The sequence below is a fragment of the Cavia porcellus genome, unplaced genomic scaffold, assembly GCF_034190915.1.
Source record: "Cavia porcellus strain 051 isolate PalLab524CR breed Dunkin Hartley unplaced genomic scaffold, mCavPor4.1 scaffold_22, whole genome shotgun sequence".
NCBI classification, from domain to species: Eukaryota; Metazoa; Chordata; class Mammalia; order Rodentia; family Caviidae; genus Cavia; species Cavia porcellus.
In genome coordinates this window covers 30738020-30764078 of record NW_026947505.1, presented here as the reverse complement: position 1 = coordinate 30764078, position 26059 = coordinate 30738020, and the positions used below count along the sequence as shown (strand labels likewise).

Sequence of the window (26059 nt, the reverse complement as noted above, 5' to 3'; positions counted from 1 at the left end):
GGCTTAGGTGGCTGAAATCTTTCCAGCAAATGACCCATAACTTCTCTAAAGTTCTGCCGTCTGTACAAATTCATATTTTCCTTGGGGGACTCAGCCTGTCTCTTTACTGTTCAGACTCCAAAACCCTAAATGTGAAGCCTTCTGTGGCAGCTGCTTTTCAGGTGTGTTGCTGTTGGTGTCCTCTCCCCCTGGGCCTGTTTCTCTCCTTTGCCACAACGGCCATCATGCTGCCAAGAGTTTTTGTAGCTGCAGATTAAAATAACATCCTGGAAAGGAGCAGGCACTACAGGTTTTTATTTTTTGTGGGGTTTTTGTCTTGTTTTTTCTGAACCTACCGTTTACTCCCAGGCCACATTTCCCCTTGTCGGATAGGCTTCCCGAAGCAGGCTGACTGCTGAGAGCAGCTGGCTGAGGTCCTCAGGGCTCCTTCATCCTCCCGTGCACAGGGCCCGTCGCTCCCTGATAAATACTGTAACACCTGTTGGACATTGTGACCAAAGCTGAGAGAAAGAGAGCTCCACAGCAGAGCTATGGAAGCCAGAAGAGACTCCCAGTGAGCAAAAATGCGAACATGGTTATTGTTCTAGGATGGTTGTTATTTGCACAGATCCATCCATGGATGAGCATGTTCGTCCTCTCCTTCATCCTTGAATGCCAGTTGGATCAGGTGTGGTACTGCTGGCTCTCCCCTTAGAGGCACAGCATGGATTCGTGGCTTCGGATTCGGGTCTGCTTGCTCCAGAGCATCAGCACACCTAAGTTTAAATCTCGCTGTGAATTCTCTTTTCCATACCTTTATGCTTGGGGTTCTTTATCTTTCAAAGTCAAGTATTAGTGGTGTGTGTGTGTAAATATGCTGTAAAGGTCGACAAAGTCATTTGAAGGGACACACAGGAAAGGAGTATAGGTCAAGGATACAAGAACAGGTGGCAAAAGGCATTTGCGAAGAGACCCAGCTTGCTCTTCAAGTTACTAAATGGATCAAATTACCTTTCACATGATTGTATTATCCTATTAACACAAGCTTGCTTTTTTTGGTGACCAGTTAAATAGTGTACATAGTTCTGTCTTCATCCTTGCCCCTGTGATGTTGAATATCACAGTTCTTCCTCTGATCGCATCTTTTTTTTGTTATTGGGGTCATAATTTTATTAAATATTGATATATTTCTGGTTTTTTTCTTTGCATTCATTTCTTCTTTTTATAGTTCAGAACAGTGCCTCTCTTGCCTATTCCCCCGCCCCTTAAATCATCGTAGTCAGGACCAAGCTTGTGAGGCTTCCCTCAGTCTTCATAAACACGAGGGTAAACATAAGCCAAAACACATATGCATATGTACATGTATTAAAGTGTCCTGGGAAATCCAGCGCCCATGTAAAGCTGCACCGTAAAATGCATGAAGGTGATTTCTAAAGAAATCTTCAGTGCTTCGTGAACATCACGAGGCACCCCTGCCTGACTCTTGATAAACTGAGCTTTGCCCAAGCTGGGACACATTGGGATTTTTCTGTAAAGGTTATTGGATACAAAGTCTTAAAGTGGGCTTGACTTGAAAACAAAAACTGCTTGGTCATGCCAACTGTTACTGAGATTTCAGACTTTTCAAGTTAAAAAAAAAAAAAAAAAAGAAAACTTCCATAAATTCTGAAAAGCAGAATTTATAATGAAATGACCAGAGAGACTGAAATGACCAGTGAAACTAACACGGATTTCATGAGTACTTTTTTTGTTTGAATTCACGTTTTAAAAAGCAAGGCAGTTGGAGAGTGGTTCTGCTTGCCTTGTGGGAGCAGAGCATTATTCGTGCTATTTTGCAAGCAGGAGAGATCTGTTAGTACAGCGATTCGCTATGGGTTAAATCTCGGAGTCGTGTTTAATGCTTTTATGATAGGATTATGTCACAGGGGCTGCACTTTCTACTCATCCTTCGATTTTCAGATAAAATGAGACATAATTCTTCATGTATGAAACTCTCCTGTCAATGGGTGGAGGATGTACTTATTCTCTGGAAGCTAATTTTTCTGCCTCAAGGGTTTTATAAGTGGTCTCCTCAACCTCTGCATCCCATCAGATTCTGTTTAGGCCAGTCCTTCAGACTTCTGTCTCCTGACCCCTGCCTCTCTTTCAGTTTCTCTCTTCTGACCTTTAATTTTGTTATTCCCCATCTTAGAGTGGGGTGGGAGTGGGAATCTCATTTGTTCTGGGTTCAGCGCTCCCTGTTGGTGATGTGGACTCCACACTCACAAAGCAGCAGATGGTTCCTGTTAATCTGAGAGTCAGCTTCTGTCCAACTGCACTGCCCATTCTCCACTCCAAAACTGACCTGTCTAAGGAACTGCTGGCCCAGTCAATTGTAACCAATACTTTTTTGGCCCCAAGAAATTATTTCTTTCAGCCATTTTTGATGCTTTTGCTGTTGCCAGGGGTCCTAGGCTCTTTCTGCCTGCTAATCAACCTGTTGGGTCTTGTGCAGAATTAATCAGTCTTTCTTTCTTGGCTGGTCTACTACTGTCCAGTGACAACTCTCCTCCCTGGTTTATTGGGCCAATTTTTGTTCCCAGTAATCAATCTGGACTCAGCCTATAACTGTCCCTAGCCTATTGTACAGATAGAAGTTGATATACTTTGTCCCCCAAACCCATTCAGTCACAAATGTAGCAGACTCTGTCTTCAAAATAAATTTTAGACCCATGACTATGTATTGCTGCTTCTGCCATCATCCTAGTCCAGGGCTCAATAAATTTATAGCTTAATCACTGACAATGCCTGTTGTCCTTCATACCTGGTCCATCTCTTCACAGTCTTCCTAGGGAGTCTGCAAAGGGAAAGAAGTCATAACAATTCTTTTAATGAGAAATTCTTTCTCATGTTCTACTGATTTTTTGCCACTTACATAAGTTCCATATTGTAAGCTTCTAAAGAGTGTGGCAATTGTCTCTAATTCTCTGTATCACACTACATGGCACCATGCTAAATACAGAACATTCATAAATACTTACTAACTTTTCCTTCCTGTATAATCTTCAATGCAATGATAATAATAATGACATATAATGTTTACTGTGAACAAACTGCAGAATACTGCCAGGCAATATTCTGTGTTCTTCATTATGTTTTATTATATAGAGTAGCACAGTTGGTACAGGGAATTTACTTGTGCTTTGTGGGGCAGCCATCATTGGCAATGCAAATTATGTAGTAAAATATTATTTATTTTATTTTTAAAATAACATTGTGATGATTAGCTTACAGAAGTAACTAAACAAATTTCAAAGGCTAGAACAGTTAATAGTCTTTCTTTCTGCTACTTTGGCTATTTAAGCATGTTTCTAGTATGTACAGAATCTCCAAGTTCCACATGAAAATTTCATAACAAGCCATCATGGCGTTGAGCATACCAAGTTCCCTACACTCTAGGACAATAGATTCCTGGACAGGGATCCTGTTTGCATTTGGAGGAAGAGCAAGTCTGTTTCGGTGTGGAACTGAGATGAGTAGATGCTGTACTGCCTCCCATATGACAGGAAACACAAGGGAAAATGTGAATGTTGCTGCAGATTCTGACAACCTTTTTGAGAAGAATTTTTGGCACTGACCTTCAGTTAGCCATTTGAGTCCATTAGGAGTAATAGATCTTGTTACTAATTTCTCTTCAGAAAGCACCACAAAGATGCAACAGTATGAATTTTTTATCATAGAAAATTTGAAAACCAACACCTCTTCCTTTTAAAACTGCTTTGTGGTATTTTAAGTCCTGTGGTCATTCAGCTTACAGTTACGGTGTGGTTAGTATTGAGCAAGGGATGCTGGGGTTAGTGAGCTTGATCAATTTTCTAACCTACTGGAACTGATAGTCCAGATGAGAGGCTCAGACAATAAAAAATCAAAGATTGCATAATATTTCAGCTAAAATTTGTTTCACACACCTCCTATAACCAATACATCAGGGTATACCCTCAGAAATCCAGAAATCCAGAATGTAAGCAATTCACACAAACACCAGGCCCAGGGCCTTGCACAAGTTAAGCAAGTATCCCATTACTGAGCTCCCTGTCCTCTAAAGCCACCATCTCTATGTGACCGTTAAGGCTTATGTCCAGGTGTCCCCCTAAAGCCTCATGTGGCCATAGGTGGGGCTTTTCAGAGGTGGCTGGATCTAGGGTTTGTGCTACCAGAACCAAGGACGTGACTTTGGGGTTGATTCACAGTATGATGCTGGGGTTAAAGGTGTGAGTGCTACAGGCCTCAGAGGTAAGACATAAGGGACAAAAGAACTATGGTCAGAGCTTCACTTTTGTTGCTTGCTGCTTGCTGCTTGGATGCTTTTGCTGCCTTCTACCTGCCATGAACTGTTTCTCCTCTGTGATGCCCCTGTGCCATGCCACCATGTGCCTGGAGCCCGCTGATTGTGGACTGAAACCTCTACAAGCTGTGAGCCAAAGTAAACCTTTCCTCCTTTAACTTTAGGTGTCAGGTATTTTCCCTCAGCGATGAGAAAAAGCACCTAAGACAGTGACTAAACTTTCATGTCTGCTTCTTGGCCTAACTCGCCAAAATATCTCCCCTGAACTGGCACTGTTTCCCGGCTGCCCTGTACTTCCTCCCATTCCCAGAGTCTGTCTCAATGCAGCTGTCAGTGCTCTCTAGTTAGAATATGGCCCAGCACAGTGATGATGAGCCTACTAGGCTCTCAGTGACACAAACAGCCTGCTGCAGCACACATTCCGTAAGTTCACCACCACTGGCCTCGGCATCAACCGTCTGCCCAGACCTCCCGCCAGTCTTCCGCTCAAAGGGGAGCCCACAGTCTACTTGTTACTTCTCTGTGCTCCTCCATTCCATTGACACTGGCCTTGTGCTGTTCCTTTCATGCTCCAGGCACATTCCTGACTCACAGTCTATTTGCTGTTCTCTCCACCTGGAATCTTTTTCCTAAAAAAAATCCGCTTAGCTCTTCTCTCTCTCCTTCCTGGTTTCATTTAAATGCTAGCTTCTCAGGGAGGCCTTTCCTGATCACCTTACTCAAATCTTCAGCTCCTTCAAGTGAGATCTCCATTTTCCCTGTTCCTAGCACTGTCAGCATTGAGTATGTATGTAATTTACTCGTTCATTATGTCGAACTCCACTGGAGTGTGTGCTTCATAAAGGAGAGGATCTGTGTCGCTTTTCATGTCTACAACCTGAGGACCTGGAACAGCTTCACACACACAGTCAACATCCAATAATTGTTTATTGAGTGTCGATTAGCATTGGGTCATACAACTATATTCTTATTCTTACCATTTTCATGGATGAACAAAAAGACAGAGAAACTATAGGATAGTTGTATCTTCCATCTTCCTACTCTTCTGATATCCTGTAAACTAACACTCCTACGATACTGTCTGAAGAAAGTTCAAGAGAGTATTTAAGGATTTATTTAAGAATTACTTAGCAGATAAATAATCCTCTGCATTTAGAGAAATAGTTTAATTTTTTGAAAATGATATGGAGTAAGTTGAACATATTATGTCTAAATTTTAAGTGCCTTGGCATCCTTTTGGCACTCAATAAATATTTAATTACTTAGTCTTTTTATGAGACCAAAATCTTTTGCTTTTTAACTTTTCTTATAGTGCCAAGGATGAAACTCAAAGCCTTAAACATGTTAAGCAAGCATCCTACCACTAAGCCACACTCCTAGAATGCTAAGACCAAAACCTTTTTTTTTCAAATCCATTTTATTTCAAGAAGAAGAAGAAGGGGGACGGCAGAGGGGGAGGAGGAGGAAGAGGAAGAGGAGTAAGAAGCAGAAACAAGTACAAGAAAATTTCAAAACATCAATCAGGGGGCAACAGTAGTACATATATTACATATTGTCATCTTCAAATCATTCACCCAAGAGCATTCAATTATCTGCATTCAATTATCCAAACAATACCAGTTCTCTTTAGTGAACTTAGAGAAATCAGTAGTAAAATCTCTTAACTATTTATATGTATACACATGTGTATGTATACACATATACATACGCATATACATTTTTTCTTTCGGCTTCTCTCACTAATGAGACAATATGATGTTTACACATATGTCATATTTATTTCACTAATAACTGTGGTCTCAAGTTGTATCCATTTATCCATAAAAGTCTCCAGTTTATCCTTCTTTATGGCTGAGTAGTAGTCCGTTGTATAAAAATGCCACATCTTTTTTATCCATTCCTCAGTCGATGGGCGTTTAGATTGTTTTCAAGATCTGGCTATTACAAATTGTGCTGCTGTAAACATGGGTGCACATATGTTACTGTAGTATGATGTTTTTAATTCTTTTAGGAAAATACCCAGAAGAGAAATACCTGGGTTGAATGGGACCTCCAGTTCTAGTTTTTTAAGAAATCTCCACACTGCTTTCCATAGTAGTTGCACCAGTCTGCATTCCCACCAACAGCGGAGAAGGGTTCCTTTGTCCATATCTCCTCCAGCATTTGCTATTGCTTGATTTCTTAATAGGGCCATTCTTGCTGGGGTGAGGTGGAATCTCAGTATTGTTTAATTTGCATCTCTCGAATGATCAGTGATGTTGAACATTTTTTCACATATTTATTTGCTGTTCATATTTCTTCATCTGAGAAGAGTGTATTCATCTCAGATGACCATTTTTGGATTGGGTTTTTAAATCTTAGAGGACTGATTTTTTTTAATTCTTTATATATTCTCAATATTAATACTTTGAGAGACAGCTGGCAAACATTTTCTCCCACATTGTGGGTTGTCTCTTCACTCTGTTGATGGTTTCTCTTGCTGTGCCAAAGCTTTTCAGTAGGGTGAAATCCCAATTTGTTGATTCATTGTGATAATTCCTGTGAAATCTGGGTTTTGTTCATAAAGTCATTGCCTACATCAGTGTCTTCAAAGTTTTACCTACTCTTATCTTCCAGCAGATTTAATGTTTCTGTTTTAATATTAAGATCTCTGATCCATTCTGATTTTAGCTTATTATATTGTGAAAGATATCCAGGTTTAATCTTTGGCATGTAGAGCCAGCTTTTCCAGCACCATTTATTAGAGAAGCTATCTTTCTTCCAGTGAATGCCTTTGGCACCTTTTTCCAATAGTAAGGTGGCTTAATGTGTCTGGAGTTGTTTTTGCATCTTCTACTCTGTTCCATTAATCTTCAGATCTATTTTTTGCTCATAACAGTTTTTTTTTTTTTAAATCACATTAGCTTTATAGTATAATTTTAAGTTGGGAATTGTGATGCCCCCTGTCTTGTCTTTGTTGTCCAGGATTTCCTTTGCTATTCTAGGTCTCTTCCAGATGAATTTTAGGATTGTTTTCTCTAATTCTATGAGATATGCTATTGGGATTTTGATTGGGATTGCATTGAATCTGTATAACAGTTTTGAAAGTATGCCCGTTTTCACTGTATAGGTTCTTCCTAACCAAGAGCATGGGATATCTCTCCATTTTCTAATATCCTCTTCAATCTCCTTTTTCAGAATGCTGTAGTTTTTGATATAGAGGTCTTTTACATCTTTTGTTAGATTGATTCCTAGGTATTTCATTTTTTTTGAATGCTATTTTATTTATTTTTTATTTTTGTTATTTTTTTGTCTTTTTCCTTTTTATTGGTACCAGGGATTGAACTCACGACTGCCTGCTTGCAAGGCAGGCACTTATGCCGCTGAGCTAAATCCCAGCCCCTTGAATGCTATTTTAAAAGGTTTCTGTTTCCCTGGTTTCTCTCTGTGAGTTTGTTATTCATACACAGGAAGGCTATTGATTTTTCAGTGTCAAATTTACATTCAGTTATGCTACTGAATTTGGCTATTAAATATACAAGTCTTTTGGTGGAGTTTTTGGAGCCTTCTATGTAGAGTGTCTTGCCACCCCTGGGTAATGACAATTTAACTCCTTCCTTTCCTATCCTTAATTCATTTTATTTCTTTCTCTTGTCTAATTGCTCTGGCTAATGTTTCCAGAACTGTATTGAATAAGAGTCATGATAGTGGACATCCTTGTCCTTTTCCTGATTTTAGAGAGAAAGTTTTCAGGTTTGTTCATTTAGTATGATGTGCTAGTTGATGGTTTGTTGTAGATGGCTTTATCAGATTGAGATGAAGACAATTCCATTTTTTGTAGAGTTTTTATCATCAATGGGTGCTGGACTTTGTCAAAAACTTTTTCTGCATCTATTGAGGTGATCATATGATTTTTATCCTTAGCTCCTTTAATATGGTGTATAACATTTATGGATTTAGGTATGTTGAACCGTCCCTGCGACACTGGGATGAATCGTACTTAATCATAGTGTACAATCTTCTTGATGATTTGCTGCAATTTGCCAGTATCTTACTGAGGATTTTTACATCAGTGTTCATTAGGGAGATTGGCCTGTAATTCTCTTTCTTAGTTGGGTCCTTCTCTGGTTTTGATATCAGAATAATGCTTGCTTCCTGAATTTGGAAGTATTGCTTCCCATTCAATTTCATTAAAAAGAATTTGAGAAGTAGTGGAGTTAGGTCTTCTCTAAATTTCTTGTAGAATTCAGCAGTGAATCCATCAGGGCCTGGGCTTTCCCTTATAATAGTTTTAATTACATCTTTAATTTCATTTATTCATACTGGGTTATTTAGGATTTTTATAACTTTTAAATTCAGCTTTTCTAATTCATATGTGTCTAGGAATTTGTCCATTTCTTCTGTATTTTCCATCTTACTAGAATACAAGTTTTCAAAGTAAATATAGATGATTTTCTGGATTTCTACAGGGCGTGTTGTGATTTTATCCTTTTCATTCCTACTAACATAAATTTGAGTCTTTTTTATTTTTTTGTGGATAAGGTTGGCTATGGGTTTGTCAGTTTTATTTAATCTTTCAAAGAACCAACTTTTCAAGTCATTGATTCTTTGTATTGTTTTTTAAGTCTCCAGTGTGTTAATTTCTGCTGTCGTCTTTATAATTTCCTCCCTCGTATGAGCTTTTGGTTTAGCCTGCTCTTCTTTTTCTAGAAGTTTGAGGTTCAACATTAAGTTGTGTATGTGTGATTGCTCTGTTTTCCTGATATGGGTATTTACTGCTATAAATTTCCTTCTTAAGACTGCTCTCATTATGTCCCACAGGTTCTGGCATGTTGTACTATTGTTATCATTCAACAATAAAAGCTGTCTAATTTGCTCTTTAATTTCAGATGTGACCCATTGGTTGTTCAGCAGGGTGCTGTTTAATTTCCATGTGTTTATGAAGTTTGTGTAGTTTCCTTTGGCATGGATTTCCAATTTCATTGCACTGTGGTCTGATAGCATGGAATAATTTCAGTTCCTTTGCACTTACTTAAGCATGTTCTATGAGCCAGTATATGGTCTATTCTGGAGAATGCCCCATGTGCAGGTGAAAAAAATGTGTCTTCTGATGTTGTGGGAAGGAACACTCTATAAATTTCTACTAGGTTGATTTGTTCAATAGTTTAATATAGTTCTAATATTTCATTATTGATTTTTTTGTCTGGCTGATCTGTCTTTTTGTGACATGGGGTATTGAGCTCTCCCAATACAATTGTATTAGGGCTCATTTGATTTTTCATGTCCATTAGTAATTGTTTCATATAGTTGGTATTTGTTATATATATATATATGATCATTAAGTATCCCTCTTAGATTGTTCCCTTTTTGAGGATGTAGTGACTTTCTTCATTGCTCTTAATCAGTCTTGGCTTGAAATTCACTTTATAGGCAAATAGAATAGCTACCCTTGCTTTTTTCTGGGATCCTGTCACAAGGAATATTATTTTCCATCCTTTAACTTTTAGTCTATGAGTTTCTTTTATGTTTCTTGTATGCAGCATATTGTTGACTCTTGCTTCTTGATCCATTCTGCCAGTCTGTATCTTCTGGCTGGTGAATTGAGACCATTAACATTGATGGTTATACCTGATATATATTGACTTATCCTTGTCATGTGATTTTCCTGTTCTTGGCTCCCCCACTGTTTCCCCTCCCGCTTATTGTTTGTTTTCCCTGGTGGATTCCTTCTGTTGGGGTTCATGGAGTTGTAGTCCTTATTCTCTCTAGAATGTCCTTCACAACATTTTGGAGTGCTGGTTTGGTGGTCATAAATTTCCTCAGATGCTTTTTGTCATGCATCAGTCTGGGTTGAAAGCTGCTTTCCTTTAGAACTTGGAGTACTTCACTCTAAGCTCTCCTTGACTTGAGAGTTTGTGCTGAGAAGTCAGCTGTAGTTCTGATGGGCTTTCCTTTATAGGTGATTTGTTTCTTTTCTCTAACAGCTTTTAGAATTCTATTCTTGTGTTGAACTTCTGGAATCTTGACTATGATGCACCTGGCTGTAGTTATTTCTTTAATCATTGCTTAATCAAGTGCTGTATGCCTGGTTTACTTGTATGTCAAATTCTTTTTCTCTACCAGGAAAATTTTCTGTCATGTCTGTGAAAATTTTTAATAATGTCATTTGTGATATCTCCTGCTTGTTCATTGACTCTAATTAATCTTATGTTATTCTTCTTTGTCTCATCTAGCAACTGCTAGATTGACTTCTCACGGTCCCTTGCTAGTTTTGAGAAATATTTCTCTTCCTGGTCACTAACTTCAAGGCTGTATTTAATATCTGATCTCTTGTCCTCAAATTTCCCTAATCTGCCTCAAATACTTTCAGTGGAGAGATGAAAGAGATAAAAGAAAGAACAGAACAAAACCACACTCACAAAGAAATTAGGAACCACTTTCAAACTCATATAAAAACAGTGGAGAAAGAGAAAAGAAAAACAGATAGTTGACTTCCAGGATTCTCTCTGGGTTCATGAGTGGACAGCCTGTGGAGACAGAGTCCTACATTGTGTCACTTTATCCCAGCAAGCCAGCAGTTGTTCTATGGCAGAGTAATGGATAATCTCAGCAGGCCTGCCCTGAGACCAGACTCACTTGGCTTGCCATAGTCCAAGAAATTTCCACAGGACTGTCCCCAGCTGGGAGCTGCTAGGCACAGCCAGCAGCAGTTCTGGGTTCTGGGCTTATCTGGCTCGTGTCCAAAACGGCTCCCGCTAGGCGCTCTCTCCTGCGGAGGGTTGGGTCCTCCACTCACCGCCAGCCAGGGCAGCCCTGCATCCGCTGCTTCCCCCTCCACCGCCCCATCTCTCTGCAGAGGCCTCCAGGGTCACCGGCCGTCACCGTGACCGTGTGTCCCCAGGTTCAAACAGCAACTCTGGTGCAGTGAGTCCCTTCTCAGGGTGAAGGCACTGCTGTCTGCCACCCTCTTGTTTGAAGTTTTTCTTTTTGCTCTCACTGTGGGCTTTGACTCTCACTTCAGATTCTTCCTGAAGTGAGAAGAATCCTTCCTTCTTGTCTTCCTCATGGTGCTGGTTTTTGGGTTCTGAGTCTGATGGAGGAGTAAGTTAATGTAACTGTTCCGGGGTCTGGATGTCGACTCTCAGAGAGGCTGTTTTCTCAGCTGCTGACCCCTCTGCCATCTTCCCAGAAGTTGCCTAAGACCAAAATCTTTATCTGACTAAACTTACTTGCCTGAATAGAGCTATCTGGGCCTTTTCTGGACTCTATTATTATGAAAGATAATCACAGAAGTACATGAATTAAGTTCAAAGATGTACAAGAAATCTATCATAATGTATTTTTGAAAGAGTAAGCTAACATAAAAAATATTTTAACTTTTAGGCAAACTTCAATTAAATTATAGTTGGGGTATTTTTTTTTTCCCCGTAGATGATTTCATCAGACTTGCTCTGCCTTTCCAATTATAGGGGTTTTTTCAACTTTGCCTTTTTACCCCTGCCCTGATCTCAGTGTGTTCAAGACTAGCCATACTAATACGTATGGTCAAGAGATGGGTGATCCTTTCCAGGTAGCTCAAAATAGTCATCCCTCAAATACTGACAGGCACATTAATGTTAATTAGCAAACAATCAATAATGCATAACCTTGGTTAGTGTTGTACAATGAAACTCCCCAATTCACACTTCACATTAATTAAGACAATCATTTGTTTTGACAAGAAATTTTTCCTTTTAGAGATTGTCCACATACACAACACACACACACACACACACACACAATGTATCGCGTGTGTGTGTGTATACACGTGTAGTGTGTGGATATACATTTAGGTGCTAAGATATTATATACAAGGAGTGATCAAAATACACAGTGATATTTAAATTTTTTAAATTTATTACAGTAAAAGATATATTGCCATTCATCCCCCTCAAAATACTTCCCTTCACATTAAACACACCTGTCTCATCATTTTGTCACTTTCTGAAGCAGTAGTTCATGAAGTTCCCTTTAATGACTATCCTTATGAGGTCTGATCACAAGTGTGATGGTTGCTGCTAGTGAATGCCCTCTGCCCAGTGGATTCAAAACAAGGATGAGTATCTTGAGGCAGGTTGGTGGTAACGTTTGATTTTAAATTTTTAAATTTAAATGTTCACTATATTTTTTATCATATTGTAAAGGAAGCAGTCTTCCTTATCCAGATGTTAAATGGATAATTCATGGCAGATCTTTGCTGGATCTTGACATCCAGGTTTCCTAGAGTTGGCTCTTAATGAATCTCCAAAGCTCATGGGGCTGGCAGGCAGATAACTGCTTCTCAGGCCTGAGGATGCCCTGGGGGAGGAATATGGACCTTACAGTATACCGGAGAGCTGCATCCTGAGTCACTCTCCAGCCTGGAAAAAATGCTTATTGCATGCTGGGTTAGGCAAGCAGAGACCAAACACTAACATAAAACATATTGTACAACCAAGTGACCATTTTTTTTCTGTCCTGAATTTACTTTGCTTTTAAGGTTGAAAATAAAAAAGATCTTAAAACTTAAACAAAAAGAGTCTTACAAACAGGCAATGATAAAGTCTAAGAATGTCATCGGAAGTTCAGGACTTTCACATTCGGATGGCTGACTTACCCCGGAGTAGAAGGGGGCGCATTAGTCATTAGAAAGCATCTCGTAGGTGTCCTTCATAATGGCCCATTGTTTGCTTGGAGAGTCAGACACTCCAGTTTGCCTTTCAACACCAGTGCTTTCTTGTGAGACATCAAGCTGGTTGCCTCACACCTGTGTGTCTAGCTGCTCATAATGAAGTAAGTTTAATAGCAGAGTCTGCCTCATAGAACGAATTGTATTCCTATAAATTATGTAGAGTCAGCATGAAGGAAGAGCTGAAAACATGATGACCATGGCAGTGAGGACGAGGGAGGCCGGTCGTGGGAGTCCACAGCACTGACTTGGTGCTTAGAACTGGAGACGCCTCATGTTTCCGAGTTGAGGATGGGCAAATGGAAGTGGATTAGGATGCAAGAACAAAAAGATTCCAAAAACAGCCCTTAGTGTGTACAGAAAACTCCATTACTTTAAGTCTAGCCCTGGAGATAAGAATTCTCTTTGTTTTGCTTCCTTATCTCAAAGTCATTCAGCCATGGACAAGGAAGGCTCTTGGTCTCACCTGGATATCCCCTAGAGATAGCCAAAGTACGAAGGGCCTCTGGGGCAGGAGACGTGTTGTGGACTCCTTCTAGGTCATGCTTCTTACCTGGTGCCTGTCCACAATGTAATATCCAAATAAAAGTTGAATGGAAGAACAATTTAAATGAGAAGTTGAGAGCATTTTAAATGGCCCAATATGTCTCTTTGCTTGGAATTCATGCAGCCCATTAACTCTTTATTTTGTTTATTCAAACATACTTTAGCCACCTGCTAAACCAAGTTTGTGAGTATAGGGAAGAATTCTCCTGTATGTAAAAACTGGGCAGTTTTTTATGGGGACAAAAATCTGAATGGAGCTGGCAGAGCATCTTGACTTACAGGAAGTGGCCTTTAATGAAGGAATTGAAGGACAGCAGAAGCTTGCCAGGTGAGCAGAGGTATTTTTGACACAGGCAGTGTTTTTAAAGATTCCTGATTATAAAGCCAGTCTAAGGAAACAGGAACTAGCAGGTTTTCCAGATTTGTTTTTTAGGAAGCTGTCTCTGACATGAGTGAGTAGGATGGGAACAAGAGGGGCAGAATGAACCTGACCTTGGCTGGGTGCAGTGGCACACACCTGCAATCCTCCCAGCTTACTCAGGAGACTGGAGCAGAAGAATCCCAAGGTCAAGATGAGCCTGGGCAACTGAGGACCTGTCTCAGAATCAAAAGGGCTTGAGATGTGGTATAGCTCTTCCTGGGTTCAATCCCCACTTCTTCCATCAATGCCAAAAATAAATAAGTAAATTAATTAATTTTAAAAAAGACAGTGACTAGACACCAGAAGTGCGCACATGAGAACTTAACAGTAAAAAAGACTGGAGAGACAGGTTTCACAAAGTCATTGTGACATAACGTGATAGGGCCTTGTTGTTTGGGTGTGTTGAGCTCCAGGGCAGAGCATCTATGTGAGTAAAATTGAAGAAGACCGACCTTCCTCCCTCCCATCCTGCCTTCCTTCTTTCTTTTCTTCCTTCCATCCTTTCTTCCATCCTTCCTTGTAAACTAGGGCTCAAACCCAGGGCCTCTGAATGCTAGCCAAGCACTCCACACTAATTCCTCACACCCCCAGCCTTTAGTTCTGCTGCCTTTAAACACCATAGCTAGGTGTTTTGTTTCAGCCAAGTCTGAAAGTCTCAGTGTCTTTGGTTCTCCCCACCCCCCACCCAGTACTGGGGATTGAAGCCAGGGCCTCACAACATAATGCTAGTCAAGTTCTGTACCCCTGAGCGACCTTCCCAGCCCTTGTCACTTTTTCTGCAATAAAATCTTGCCACGTTGCCCAGGCTGGCCTTGAACTTGTTGTCTTCATGCTTTAGCCTCCTTGAGTAGCTGGGATTATAGACATGCACCACCATGGTAGGCAAAAATCTCGATCTTAATAAGCTTGATTTTATTCCTAGCTCATTGTTTAAACCATTTCCTCCTTTATTATTTTTCTTTTTATGGGATAGCATTGTTAGCAGGGATAGATTGGTGATGATGAGGTATGAGTTGCTTTGGGGCACAGTATTAATTTGGAAGCTATGCTGTGTTTTTTTAGTCAATTAGTAGTAACCACCTCACTCCTATTTCTTGGCTATTCAATGAAATTAATTAGTATTTCCTACACCAATGCTGTAAAATAAGTCCTGTAAAATATTTCTGCTTTTTCATCTAATGCCTTTATTTTTCCTTTCTACAACCCCCTTCCTAGAAATGCTGAGTTAGATTAAACTGGTAGATTCTTTCTTTTGAAGAAATATCATCTTGCACATGTATTCAATCAGTGTGTTCACAGTAACCTGAAAAATGACATTTGTTTGAATACAAGGATTCATAGTAGTTTTGGAGATAACACGTAAAGATTAGCGCTTCAACATTCGAAATCAAAACAAAATACATAGAACAAAATTCTCATTGTAATCCATTACATCCTCAAAGGTAGAAATAATTGAATCAAGAAGGTTTAATATGAAAAATCTTGGAGATCATTTGTACTTTCTAGGTTAGAAATAAGAGAGTCTGTTGCTTTCCTCAAGATTGTGCAGCATTAAGAATAAATTCACGAGGCTGGGGGTTTAGCTCAGTGGCATAAGTGCCTGCCCTGAAAGCAGGCAGTCGTGAGTTTGATTCCCAGTACTGATAAAAAGGAAAAAGACAAAAAAAAAAAAAAAAAAAAAAGAATAAATTCAGGTGTTCTTATCCCTGGTCATTTCCCACTCTTCAGGGTAATCCTGGCTACTTTGGTATCCAGTGTTATTAGTAACACTTGCATTTCTTAGTATGAAACTGAAGCTGGGAGGGTGTGTTGGCGGTTGAGCACTTGCCTGAGTTTGATCGCCAGTGCTACTCCGGAGGGAGGAATGAGGAGGACTGAGGGCAGGGAGGGAGAGATGACGAGATAGCAGGTCTGTGCACTTTGGAGGCTGAGCGGTAACACGCCTCTGTTCTCCAAATGTCGCCTTTCCCTTTCATACAGCATGAGACATGGGTGACGCAGACCTCAACCTATGCTGAATGTGATAACTGAACTCTCTGTCCTTCCTGTGTTCTTCCCATTAGCTGTGTGCTCCCTCAGATAATGAGATACGAATTAAAAATTCACCACCATTGTTTACACTGTTGAATTCCTACTCAATGCATTCACTATGCCAAGTTCTTTATGTGTTACCATGAGCACACATAACCCTGTCAGGAATGGGAGGAAACAGAACCACAAAGTCGTTGCATGTTCAGTGACAGGTAGCTGGCAAGCGGCAAGGTGGGCATGGACTCAAATACCTGTGTAACCGGAAACTACATTTCTCTACCCCCATACCGTGCTTTTCATCTTAATCCCTCTCAGTAAGAAAGTGTCACTTTACTGAGTTTCTAAGTGAATACCAAACCGAGAGTGCATTTCCCCTTGGTGTGGCACTGACTTATTGTGTAGTGTCATAAGGTTATCCTGGTGGCAACAGCTCAGGAATGAATTGGCTTGTATATCAGGGGCTAGAATGAATTTTCATTTCCAGTGTAATAATGACATAATCCAAGGATAAATTATAACTTGAAAAGAGTAAAGGTTAATAACCATCACAGAATCTTGTGGTTTCAGGCATGTTATTCTTGTATAAACCTGCCTCTTCCTGAAATGAAGTGATTGTTGGTGACTTAAGTACCGAATGACTTGTATTAATGTGCTGGGGCGACCATTTCAGAGGACCGTGTCTGAAACAGCAGATTATTTTTATTATCTCACAGCCAGATCATTGTTTGGCTTGTTGCTGGCAAGGGCATTCTTCCTGGCCATGGAGGGTCCGTTTGTCCTGCTGTGCTCTTTCATCTGAGAGCAAGCATAGAAAGAGAAGGGAGCTCTTCAGTGAGCAGTTTTAGGAGGACCTAATCTCATCAGGTCAGAGCCACCCTCAGGAACTCATTTAGCCATAATTACCTCTTACAGGCCCTATTTCCGATACAATTCCATTGGGGTTGAGAGCTTTGATATATGAATTTGAGGCTGCAATTGCTGAATTTTTCTTACCTTTAGAATTCTCATTTCTTAATGAGAAAGTGTATACAATCTTGAAATTATTGATCATGGGTAGGAAATATTTTAAGTGTCTGAAACTGTTAGGATAAATGAACTTTCACTTCTTACTGAAATATTGAAATTCTTATGTACTATCCTCCAGTCTAAAAGTGCTTAGCAACTGATCATAGCACTCACCAGCATGCTCTGCCATACCAAGAAAGGGTTATTTTCTATTTCATCATTGTTTGCCTGTTCAGTATATGACTGTTTACAGACACTTATTTAAAGAAAGTGCTACAGGAGGAGCTCTATTTCCTGGTAGGAAACAGAAGTGGAACAAAAATTTGAATAAAGAAATATTTTTCCTTCCAAAGATCATTTGGGATAATAACTATTCCAGTGGTGATTTATAACACAACCTTAAGGACACCTTTAACTTTCTGAATTAAAATGGTGATGACAAGAATAAATAGTAATAGCTAAACTTTACTGAATGTTTATTTAGTAATGCCTAGAGAACTATTGTAATTACTCTAAGTATTACTCCTTTAATCCTCACAATGGAAACTATGATGAAGATCGTATTCTTTATTTCTTGTTTGTTTGTTTGTTGAGACAAGTTCTCACCATGTAGCCCAGGGAGGCCTTGAACTTTCAGCAGTGCTCCTGCCTCAGCCTCCCAAGTGCTAGGATTACAGTTTGTGCCACCCTGCCCAGCAAGGAAGGTCCTATTCTTGCTCATACCTTAGCCTGATACAACTAATCCTGTGCAAGTGAACAACTTTCTCTAAACCACAGTTATGATTCTGTAAATCAAGAAGTCTTAGTTCCCACTGAATCCAGAAGAAATTATTAAAAAGACCCTTGGATATGTTCAAGTTGTTCAAGGGAAAATTTTAAAATGACCTTTGCTACACAGAAGTTAGTGCAAAAGAAATGCTAAAGTTTATGGCAGGTATCACAAAAGCACCAATGAGCTTGAAAAGCCATGGAGCTTTTGCAGAAGACCTTATGATGAAGGGCTTCTTAACATCCATGCCCACTGATCTCACCTTGACCCGTGAGGCTTACTAAAAAATGCAGATAACTTGCATGAGGCTCTGAGTACAGCTATTTCTCCCCCCCCCCCCCCCGCCGCCCCATTCAATCCCCAGTACAACTAAAACATGCACATGTTGCATATACCCACATACTTGGATGTGCATGCTGGGCTCTGTCCTGGATTTAATAAATCTGAATGTGAGGATTGGAGTCCAGGAATTTCATTTAAATAGACATTCAGCTCACCATATGTCCTCCCCACCGTGGTACATCCACCGTGATACATCCATTATTCTGACATGCATTATAATTGTGAATCCACTGCCTTAAAGGATGGACCTGCTAGGATTAAAAATGATGGCAGTTTCCCACCTGGGTAGTAATAAAACCAAAGATAGGCAAGAGGCATGGTTTGTTAGGAAGGGATCCGGTTTAATTAGGGTGAAGAGACTATTTGGAAAGCAATGAGGAGAAAAGCCAAACAAGGATATCAATCAGTGTCAGGCTTGTGCATAAAACATGCAACATATATGTCCTATTCTTTACCAGACTATAGGTTTGTATTGGTTCCAAAAGAGTAGAATCCAGTGCATCTCCTTTGGCCTTATTGTTAGCATATTATCTTAAAGGGTAGTAGCTTGGTAGTCCTTTCTTCCTGGAATCTGAGAAAAGCAAAGGCCAGCCTTGATCAATACTAAATCACATGTTTGTTAAATATGAACCCTAACTATTCAGAGTTTAAACCTTCCCGTGTTGGATTTCCCTGCTTTACCCTGAAGCTGCACGAGAAATCGTCTGGCTGGAAAGAGAAGAGCGAGCCAGGCTGCACTATGAGAAGCACCTGGAGGAGCGGAAGAAGAGGCTGGAGGAGCAGCGGCTGAAGGAGGAGCGGAGGAGGGCTGCGGTGGAGGAAAAGCGAAGGCAGAGGCTAGAGGAGGATAAGGTGAGACAACCACAGGGACGGACATGGAGTCCCTCTGCTGACAAAATGTAGCACACTTTCTGCGGAACTGGGCAGCCAGGTGTTGGGATGCAAAGATTTCAGGGTACTCAGTTTTATACATAGGCACAGGTGCTAGACTGGGTAGATGGCAGGTAGAGGATGGACTTTAACAGTCACTCGATGGTTCAGTGTTGCTGGTTTTTGCAAAATGTTTAGACTTAAAATGGGTGAGTTACACATGGTCATAGAGCTCAGTAAAGTTATGGCATGCACGTTCTCAATTCTGAATTCCACTTTTAAAATGTACCATTCAAATCTGGTACATGGGGCAAACCTATAATCTGAGCTGCTTTAGAGGAGGTTGCAAGTTCAAGGCCGTCCTGGCCAGCTTAGTAAGATCCTACCTCACAATTAAAAAAAAAAAAGAGATAATAGCTCAGAGGTAAAGCACAGCCAGATTTGGTCCCTATTATGTTTGGATGGATGGATGGATGAATTAGATGGATAAATGATGGATGGATGGACGGACGAATAAACAAACGTGGGGCTGAGGCTAAAGCTTAGTGATAGAGAATTTGTCTAGCATGAGTTCAGTTTCTGGCACTGCAGAAAAGTAAATAAAATACGATATGGTGCCATATGTATTGAGCATTCATTTAAGCTAAGATCTGCACTGTCGTGCTGCTGCTGTGTCAGTGAAAGCATCACACTCCTGTGAGAGCCATTTATTTGAGTCCCTACTGTGTACCAAAGGCTTTATGAGCTGGGACCTAAGGGGTTTGGTAAGCTTCAAAGATAGATGTTTTTTGCATCTTAAGATAAGGCATAGAAGTTAGGAAATAGAGTAGAAAATTTAGCTATTATCTACTTCCTTAAACTGAAAAGGCAGTGTGGGACTTAACCGCTGGCTCCTCATTCCATTTAAGGAACGCCTTGAAGCTGTTGTCCGGCGCACAATGGAAAGGAGCCAGAAACCCAGACAGAAGTACAACCGATGGTCCTGGGGAGGCCCTCTTCATGGGAGCCCCAGAATCCACAGCTCAGGTAAACACCCCGAGACCACTTCCCAAGCATCATCTTTGTTTTTCTCACAAATCGCTTCTTTCTTCTAAGTCTGTGTTTGCAACACAAAAATCCTGCTGAAATCATTAAACTGTAATTGAGTGATGCTTCTCCTGTTTGAGGATAAGAGGGTGATTGAGATTAAAAAGACAGGGTCCTTTCCCTTAACACAGGATGCTTTTCTCATGTATTGTACAATTCCTTCAAGAGTGAAATTTATGTATAGTTTTGAAAAGTTGCTAGTCTCAGCTCTGTTTTAGTAGTTCATTTGCATAAAGATTTCAAGATTACAGAGTAAGTTAGCCAGTTCTATCTTTTTCTCTGAAGAACCAAAGTAACATTAACAGGTCAAAATCAGTATAGAGAGCCAGTGCATTCTGACCCTGAAGCATACGTGAGAACGTATACAGGCTTCAAACTAGAAATAGTGGATGTCTGAACTATTCCCTCTTCCTTGAATGGACATAAAATTATACTGAAATTTGAATCTCATGAAAGGCTTTATTTTTGTACTGTAAATTCAATACACCTTGAGTTTTACATAGTATGTCAATTTTTTTTCATTTGTATGAATCAAGTAATCTTTTTTTTAATTTACTTTGAAAAATCATGTCTTACATTCTGTCCCTCAGGTGGTTTTGTTGAGTCATCATTCACCTCTCTCGATTTAGCAGGCCTGGACCACCACTTCACAAGCTTGGGTGGTACTAGAAAACCTGGTACAGACCTCCCTGTGACTGCTGACTGCCACCCCGTAGCTAGCACCTGAGACCCAGGGCCAGTCCATTCGTAGCTGGACCATCACACCAAATGCATGCTTACTGCCCTGCATAGACCTAGATCTGAGATCAGCACAGTGCTTCTTAAGTGTGATAATAGGACTTGGGTGACTTAAAGGTGTTGAAATAATTACATGCGGCATATTTGCTTTCTCTTAAAATGAGCATTTTGGATAAAATCTTTTTAAAATTCTTTTTTAGCAAAACAAAAAAATGTATTTGGCATCAGAGTATATCCAGTTTAACTCCCCTGACAGTTCCCTCCCCTTGGGCCCTAGTGCTACTGCTGCTTTTAGCCTTATCCGGTAACTGTGAATGCTTGTTTGTTTGCTGTTTCTTTCATTCCTAATATTCTGTGTATCTTCTAAAACCCCTTTATTAAAAAAAGAAAAGAAAATCTAATGAATACCTTTCCTATGACAGAGAGTTAAATTGGAGAGCACCTTTTTTCCCCTTGAGTTTTTACCATCCCATATCAAATCTGTGATCATGAAGAATGTTTACATGTGATGTTTCATTCTTTTTTTTTTTAAGTTTCATTTCATTTTTGAAATGGTCTCATTATGTAATCCAAATTGGCCTTGACCTCATTATGTGGCTCAAGCTGTCCTCGTGTTCACAAGGCCTCAGCCTCTCACATGTCACATCTCATGCTGGGGATGGCTTTGTATCTATATTCCATGCAGAAAAGATGTCATGGTATATATTTTTATAGCTTGTTTTTCTTCTTTTCCTTGGCTTCATGTTTTATATATGTGTCACATAAATACACTCTGTTACAGATTTTCAAACATTTTTAAGAAAAAATAAAGCTGCTTAGCCTTAATTCTTGCTTCTATGCTGAGAGGCTTATGTGACCATTAGTTCTGCCACTCAGAACAAGAGAAACCAGTGATGCATTTGTGAGCTATTGAATAAAATCCACTTTTAAGACCTCTGAATCAGAACAAATTGCTGTTATACTAGAACAGAGAAGTTGGTCTGAAAGTAATTTAAATTTGACAAGGTTTTCCAAGACTAGAAAGTGGGTGACCTTTCGTGATCTTGAAAATGATATCCGGGTCTTACTCCTGTTGAGTAAACTTGGTTTTGCAGCAATGCCAACGTGCTTAGTGAGCACCTAGTAAGGTCTGCTGAGAACAAACAGATCCTACAAACTGTTCACATTAAAATCAGTGTCTTCACCAACAGCCTTTTCACATCAACTAGCAGTAGTCTGAAAATGTTATACTTTCGAGACAGATTCTTTGTCAGTCTTTTTGTGAATCCATGTTTTGTTCAGTGAGAAAAGTGACTAAAAGTTGTCTCCTATATTAAATAGAGTAATACATTAATGGTATATCTCCATTAATTTTAATCATTTATTGAAGATTTAGTTGGTTTACTGTACCTGATATTTTTGGGAATGGGAAGACCTAGTTTAGCTCATTGTTTTCCACTTACTCTGAAACCAAACTGTTTTTAATAACCTATTAAGAATCTGTCTCGGGGCTGGAGATTTAGCTCAGCGGCATAAGTACCTGCCTTGCAAGCAGGCGGTCGTGAGTTCGATCCCCGGTACCGATAAAAAAAAAAAAAAAAAAAAAGAATCTGTCTCGAGCTAGGCTTGCATGTATATAGAATCTCTCTTTAAAGCTTAACATACAAAGCAACACCAGGAAATATGTTGCTGTAAATGTCCTGACGTGACTTTTGTTATCCTTTTTGTGCCCTACTATATCTCACATTTCATTAGAATGTTGCTTTTAATGTTTTCCCTAAATCTTTTCTTTCTTAGGATTGCCCCCAATAACCCATTATAAGTGAAAGAAATATTTGATTTTTTAAATAATAAAATTGTTCCAACCATAAAAACAAGGCCCAGCTGAAGGCAGACATGTCTGATGTTAGTGGAAGTCTTACTTACCACCATTGCTCTGTAAATGATGATCAAAAGTGGTTACTCCAGGCCGGAGATTTAGCTCATCTGGCATAAGTGTTTGCTTGGCAAGCACAAGGTCATGAGTTTGATTCCCAGTACAAAACAAACAAATGCTTATTCCAGGGAGAAGTTCATTTCAAAATATCTGTTGCCAAGATTAGCTAGACATTGGAAGCTGAGTTTTGAAGGCATCTATTACAAGGAACATTTTTGTTTTGGTTTTATAATCAGCTAAAGATAGAAAATAAAATATGGCAATATTTCTGTAATGTAAACTATTGTAGTTCAGAATATCCACTTGCCTGCTACACAAATATATATGAGATTTGTAAGCTTTAATTATATGTAGTTGTGTTTGGGGAACATGATTTGTGCTCATGAGCACAGTTACAAATTGGTTCCACTTACAAAGAACAAATTGCAGAGGTGATTTTTGTCTTTTATGTGGTTATATCCTTCTGATTTGAACATTCAGAATTATTTTTAAATACTCTCACTGAGGGATGAACAATACCTATTCATCAACTTAGAATTCAGATTTTATTGATATTACTCTGTTTTTGTGCAAGTTTGTGTGCTGATTCTACCTTGTCAGTCACACTAAACTCATTGGTCACAGAAATGTGGTTATTACTGGTAGATTAAAAACAAAACAAAAACATGCCACCCAGAGTATTTTTCTTTTTCTTTTTCTTTTTTTTTTTTTTTTTTTTGGTCTTTTTCCTTTTCATCGGTACCGGGGACCGAACCCACGACTGCCTGCTTGCAAGGCAGGCGCTTATGCCGCTGAGCTAAATCCCCAGCCCCTCAGAGTATTTTTCTCTTTCTTGATTGTAAAACCATCCTTCTATAATAAAATGTAATGCCCTGAGTAAAATGACTGTAAATCCAGAAGCATCAGCAAGCACACAGAACTTGGTGTGTTTTTACCATTTCCAGTGTTTGCAGCATTCTTCCGACATTCAGAAAGTAAGAAAGTGTTTGCTTTTATGGTCCAAATCTTTGCTTCGGAGTTGACCCCTCTCGTTTCTGTAGCCCCTCACTGGCCTCGCTTTTGTCTTCATCCACTTGTACTATAACGTTTCCTTGAATTTCAAACTGGTGCATGGAATATTTATGGTATGCTTTAAGAAAAGTGAAGTTATTTCTAGCCTTTAAGTTACCTTTAACATGTCCACTTAGAAAACTGTGCTATTGTGAAAGATCTAGAAATAGAGCTGAAAGCATCCAATCCTAGTTTTTCCTTCCATCAGTGAACTAGAAAACTGCACTCCTGCATGCTGGCTGTCAATTAGCATTATCTTCATTTGTTTTAGATCCAGACAGGCGGTCAGTTTCCACCATGAATCTTTCGAAACATGTTGATCCCGTCATTAGCAAGCGGCTCTCCTCCTCATCTGCAACTTTGCTAAATTCTCCAGATAGAGGTACAGTCAAAAGGAAAACAAAAGTGTTCTGTTATTTATTTAATGCTTTTTTTTTCGGGATGTCTACAGATGATAATAAGCATCTGAAGTTGCTTTCCCTACATTTCTTAAATAGGAAGAAAAAAACTTCAGAGTAAAAAAGTAAACGGCTGAGCAGCATTTTCCTTGCGACAACATTTCTCATTTTAGAACGTGACCGAATGATTGCATTTAGCAGTGATGAAAGCGGTGCTTCTCTCAACCTTTTAGTAAATGAGTTTACAGCTCCAGAAATCACCCACTTATCTACCAAAATGCAAAATTCTTTATTGTGAACATTTCTTTTACTTCAATCATATTGTCTGTGGCTTTTCATCTGTATCTTGAGAATTTCAGGCTCTGACTTTCCAAAGAGAACTTTACATGATTCATGTTGGTAAATTTCATTTTGTCAATTTATTTCTCATTCAACTGAACATTTCTTGCTACATTTCATGTGTATGATTGGGTTTTTGGTGTCCATTCATATACTCTTGAAGGATTTGACTTAACTTTAAGAATATCCTTGCAGCTCCTGAAAAATTTAATAATCAGTCTTCCAGTTGACATCTTGAGTTCTGAGTTTTATTTATCCTGTGGATTTACAGTACATGAATGTTAAGTTACGTATAAATAAAGTTTTATTTTACAAATAAAAGGAACATTAAGCTTTTGAGATAAAATAAGCTACTTGTCTAAGATGATTTTAAATAAAACCAAAGAATTATTGTGCAATATAAAAGCACATGCTCATTAAAAGTAACAAATTGTGGTTACTTTATTAAGAAACTGGGAAAGTTTCAGTGTTTATAATCTTCAAAAAGAATGTAATGTGTGCATGTTAAGTATGTGTATTTGTATATTTATATTGTATAAAAATATTATGGTGTCATTGTACTATATAATATTATATGAGTGTGAATGTTATTTTATAGCTAATCTCATAAAGCAGTAACTGACTTAATAACTTCCTACTCTTGCTTTTTAACCCAAAATAATTCCAACTTACTTTACCTATATTACTGATATGTAGTCAAGTTAGGGACCTTTCATGTTAAAGTATTGCTAATTAAACTTTTTTCATAAATATCCTTTATTTTGAAACCTAGTCCTAACATAAAATATGTATGTGAATGTCAATATTACAGTTTTCTATTCACCTTATCTTTGAATCACTTTATCACCACTTTAATTTTGTACTTTTGTGAACCTCAAGCAAAGCACTAGAATTCTATAGAACTGTCAAGTTAAACCTTGCTTAGTGTCCCCTACAGTCCCAGAGCGGAAATCAGGGTGAGGATGGAAGTACAGCAGTAAACTGGACAGTGTCCTATCCATGTCTGTGTGGGATGACAATGCTAAGCTGTCTGTATCAATTTCTTAATGTAATATGGTCTTAGGACTGAGACAGATATGTTGGATGAATTATCTACTCCACTTAAGGTAATAGAGTCCTTCAGAAGTTGAGGCCTGACCTAAGGACCCACAGGCTAGTGACTGCAAAAGGGGAATTAGAACCCAGAATGACAGCTCTTAGACACATGGCTGTGCCCTGAACCTGCAATTCTTACCTTCCTGTGTGTCCCTCCATGGGCTGGTGCAGTGCATTCTTCCCTTGGATAAGTTAAAAGTAATTAGGACACCAGGGACAAGGGAAGTTCTTTAATTAGTTTATGGCGGTGGCCAAAGACAGCCCCTTAAACTCAGTGCAGATCTAGAAGGCTGAATATTGAGCTGGGCTAACAGGACAAGAAGGACAACACTGAATTTGAGAAGTGGCCTCCCATATGATGTAGAACATTTGTTTTTTAAACTTAGGCAAAACTCTCAGTAGGACAATATAGGACAGTAAGAGGTTTAGGCCTTAATAAGAATAGAAATTCTTCTAAATTTGAAT

General features: G+C 39.2%; 1 protein-coding gene across 9 annotated transcripts in view; it reads left to right on the top strand.

The window, feature by feature from the left end:
* Map7 (microtubule associated protein 7) overlaps positions 1 to 26059 on the top strand; it is a 168198-nt gene that overhangs the window by 107066 nt on the left and 35073 nt on the right. For 4 of the 9 annotated variants that reach the window (XM_063233001.1, XM_063232999.1, XM_063233000.1 and 1 more), the window contains exons 4-7: positions 18792 to 18955; positions 19882 to 19999; positions 20650 to 20736; positions 24034 to 24144. In XM_063233001.1, the coding sequence (XP_063089071.1) occupies positions 18792 to 18955; positions 19882 to 19999; positions 20650 to 20736; positions 24034 to 24144 (480 nt within the window). The remainder of the gene's footprint in view (positions 1 to 18791; positions 18956 to 19881; positions 20000 to 20649; positions 20737 to 24033; positions 24145 to 26059) is intronic. The other 5 variants (XM_063233005.1, XM_063233006.1, XM_063233007.1 and 2 more) reach the window with 2 other exon arrangements.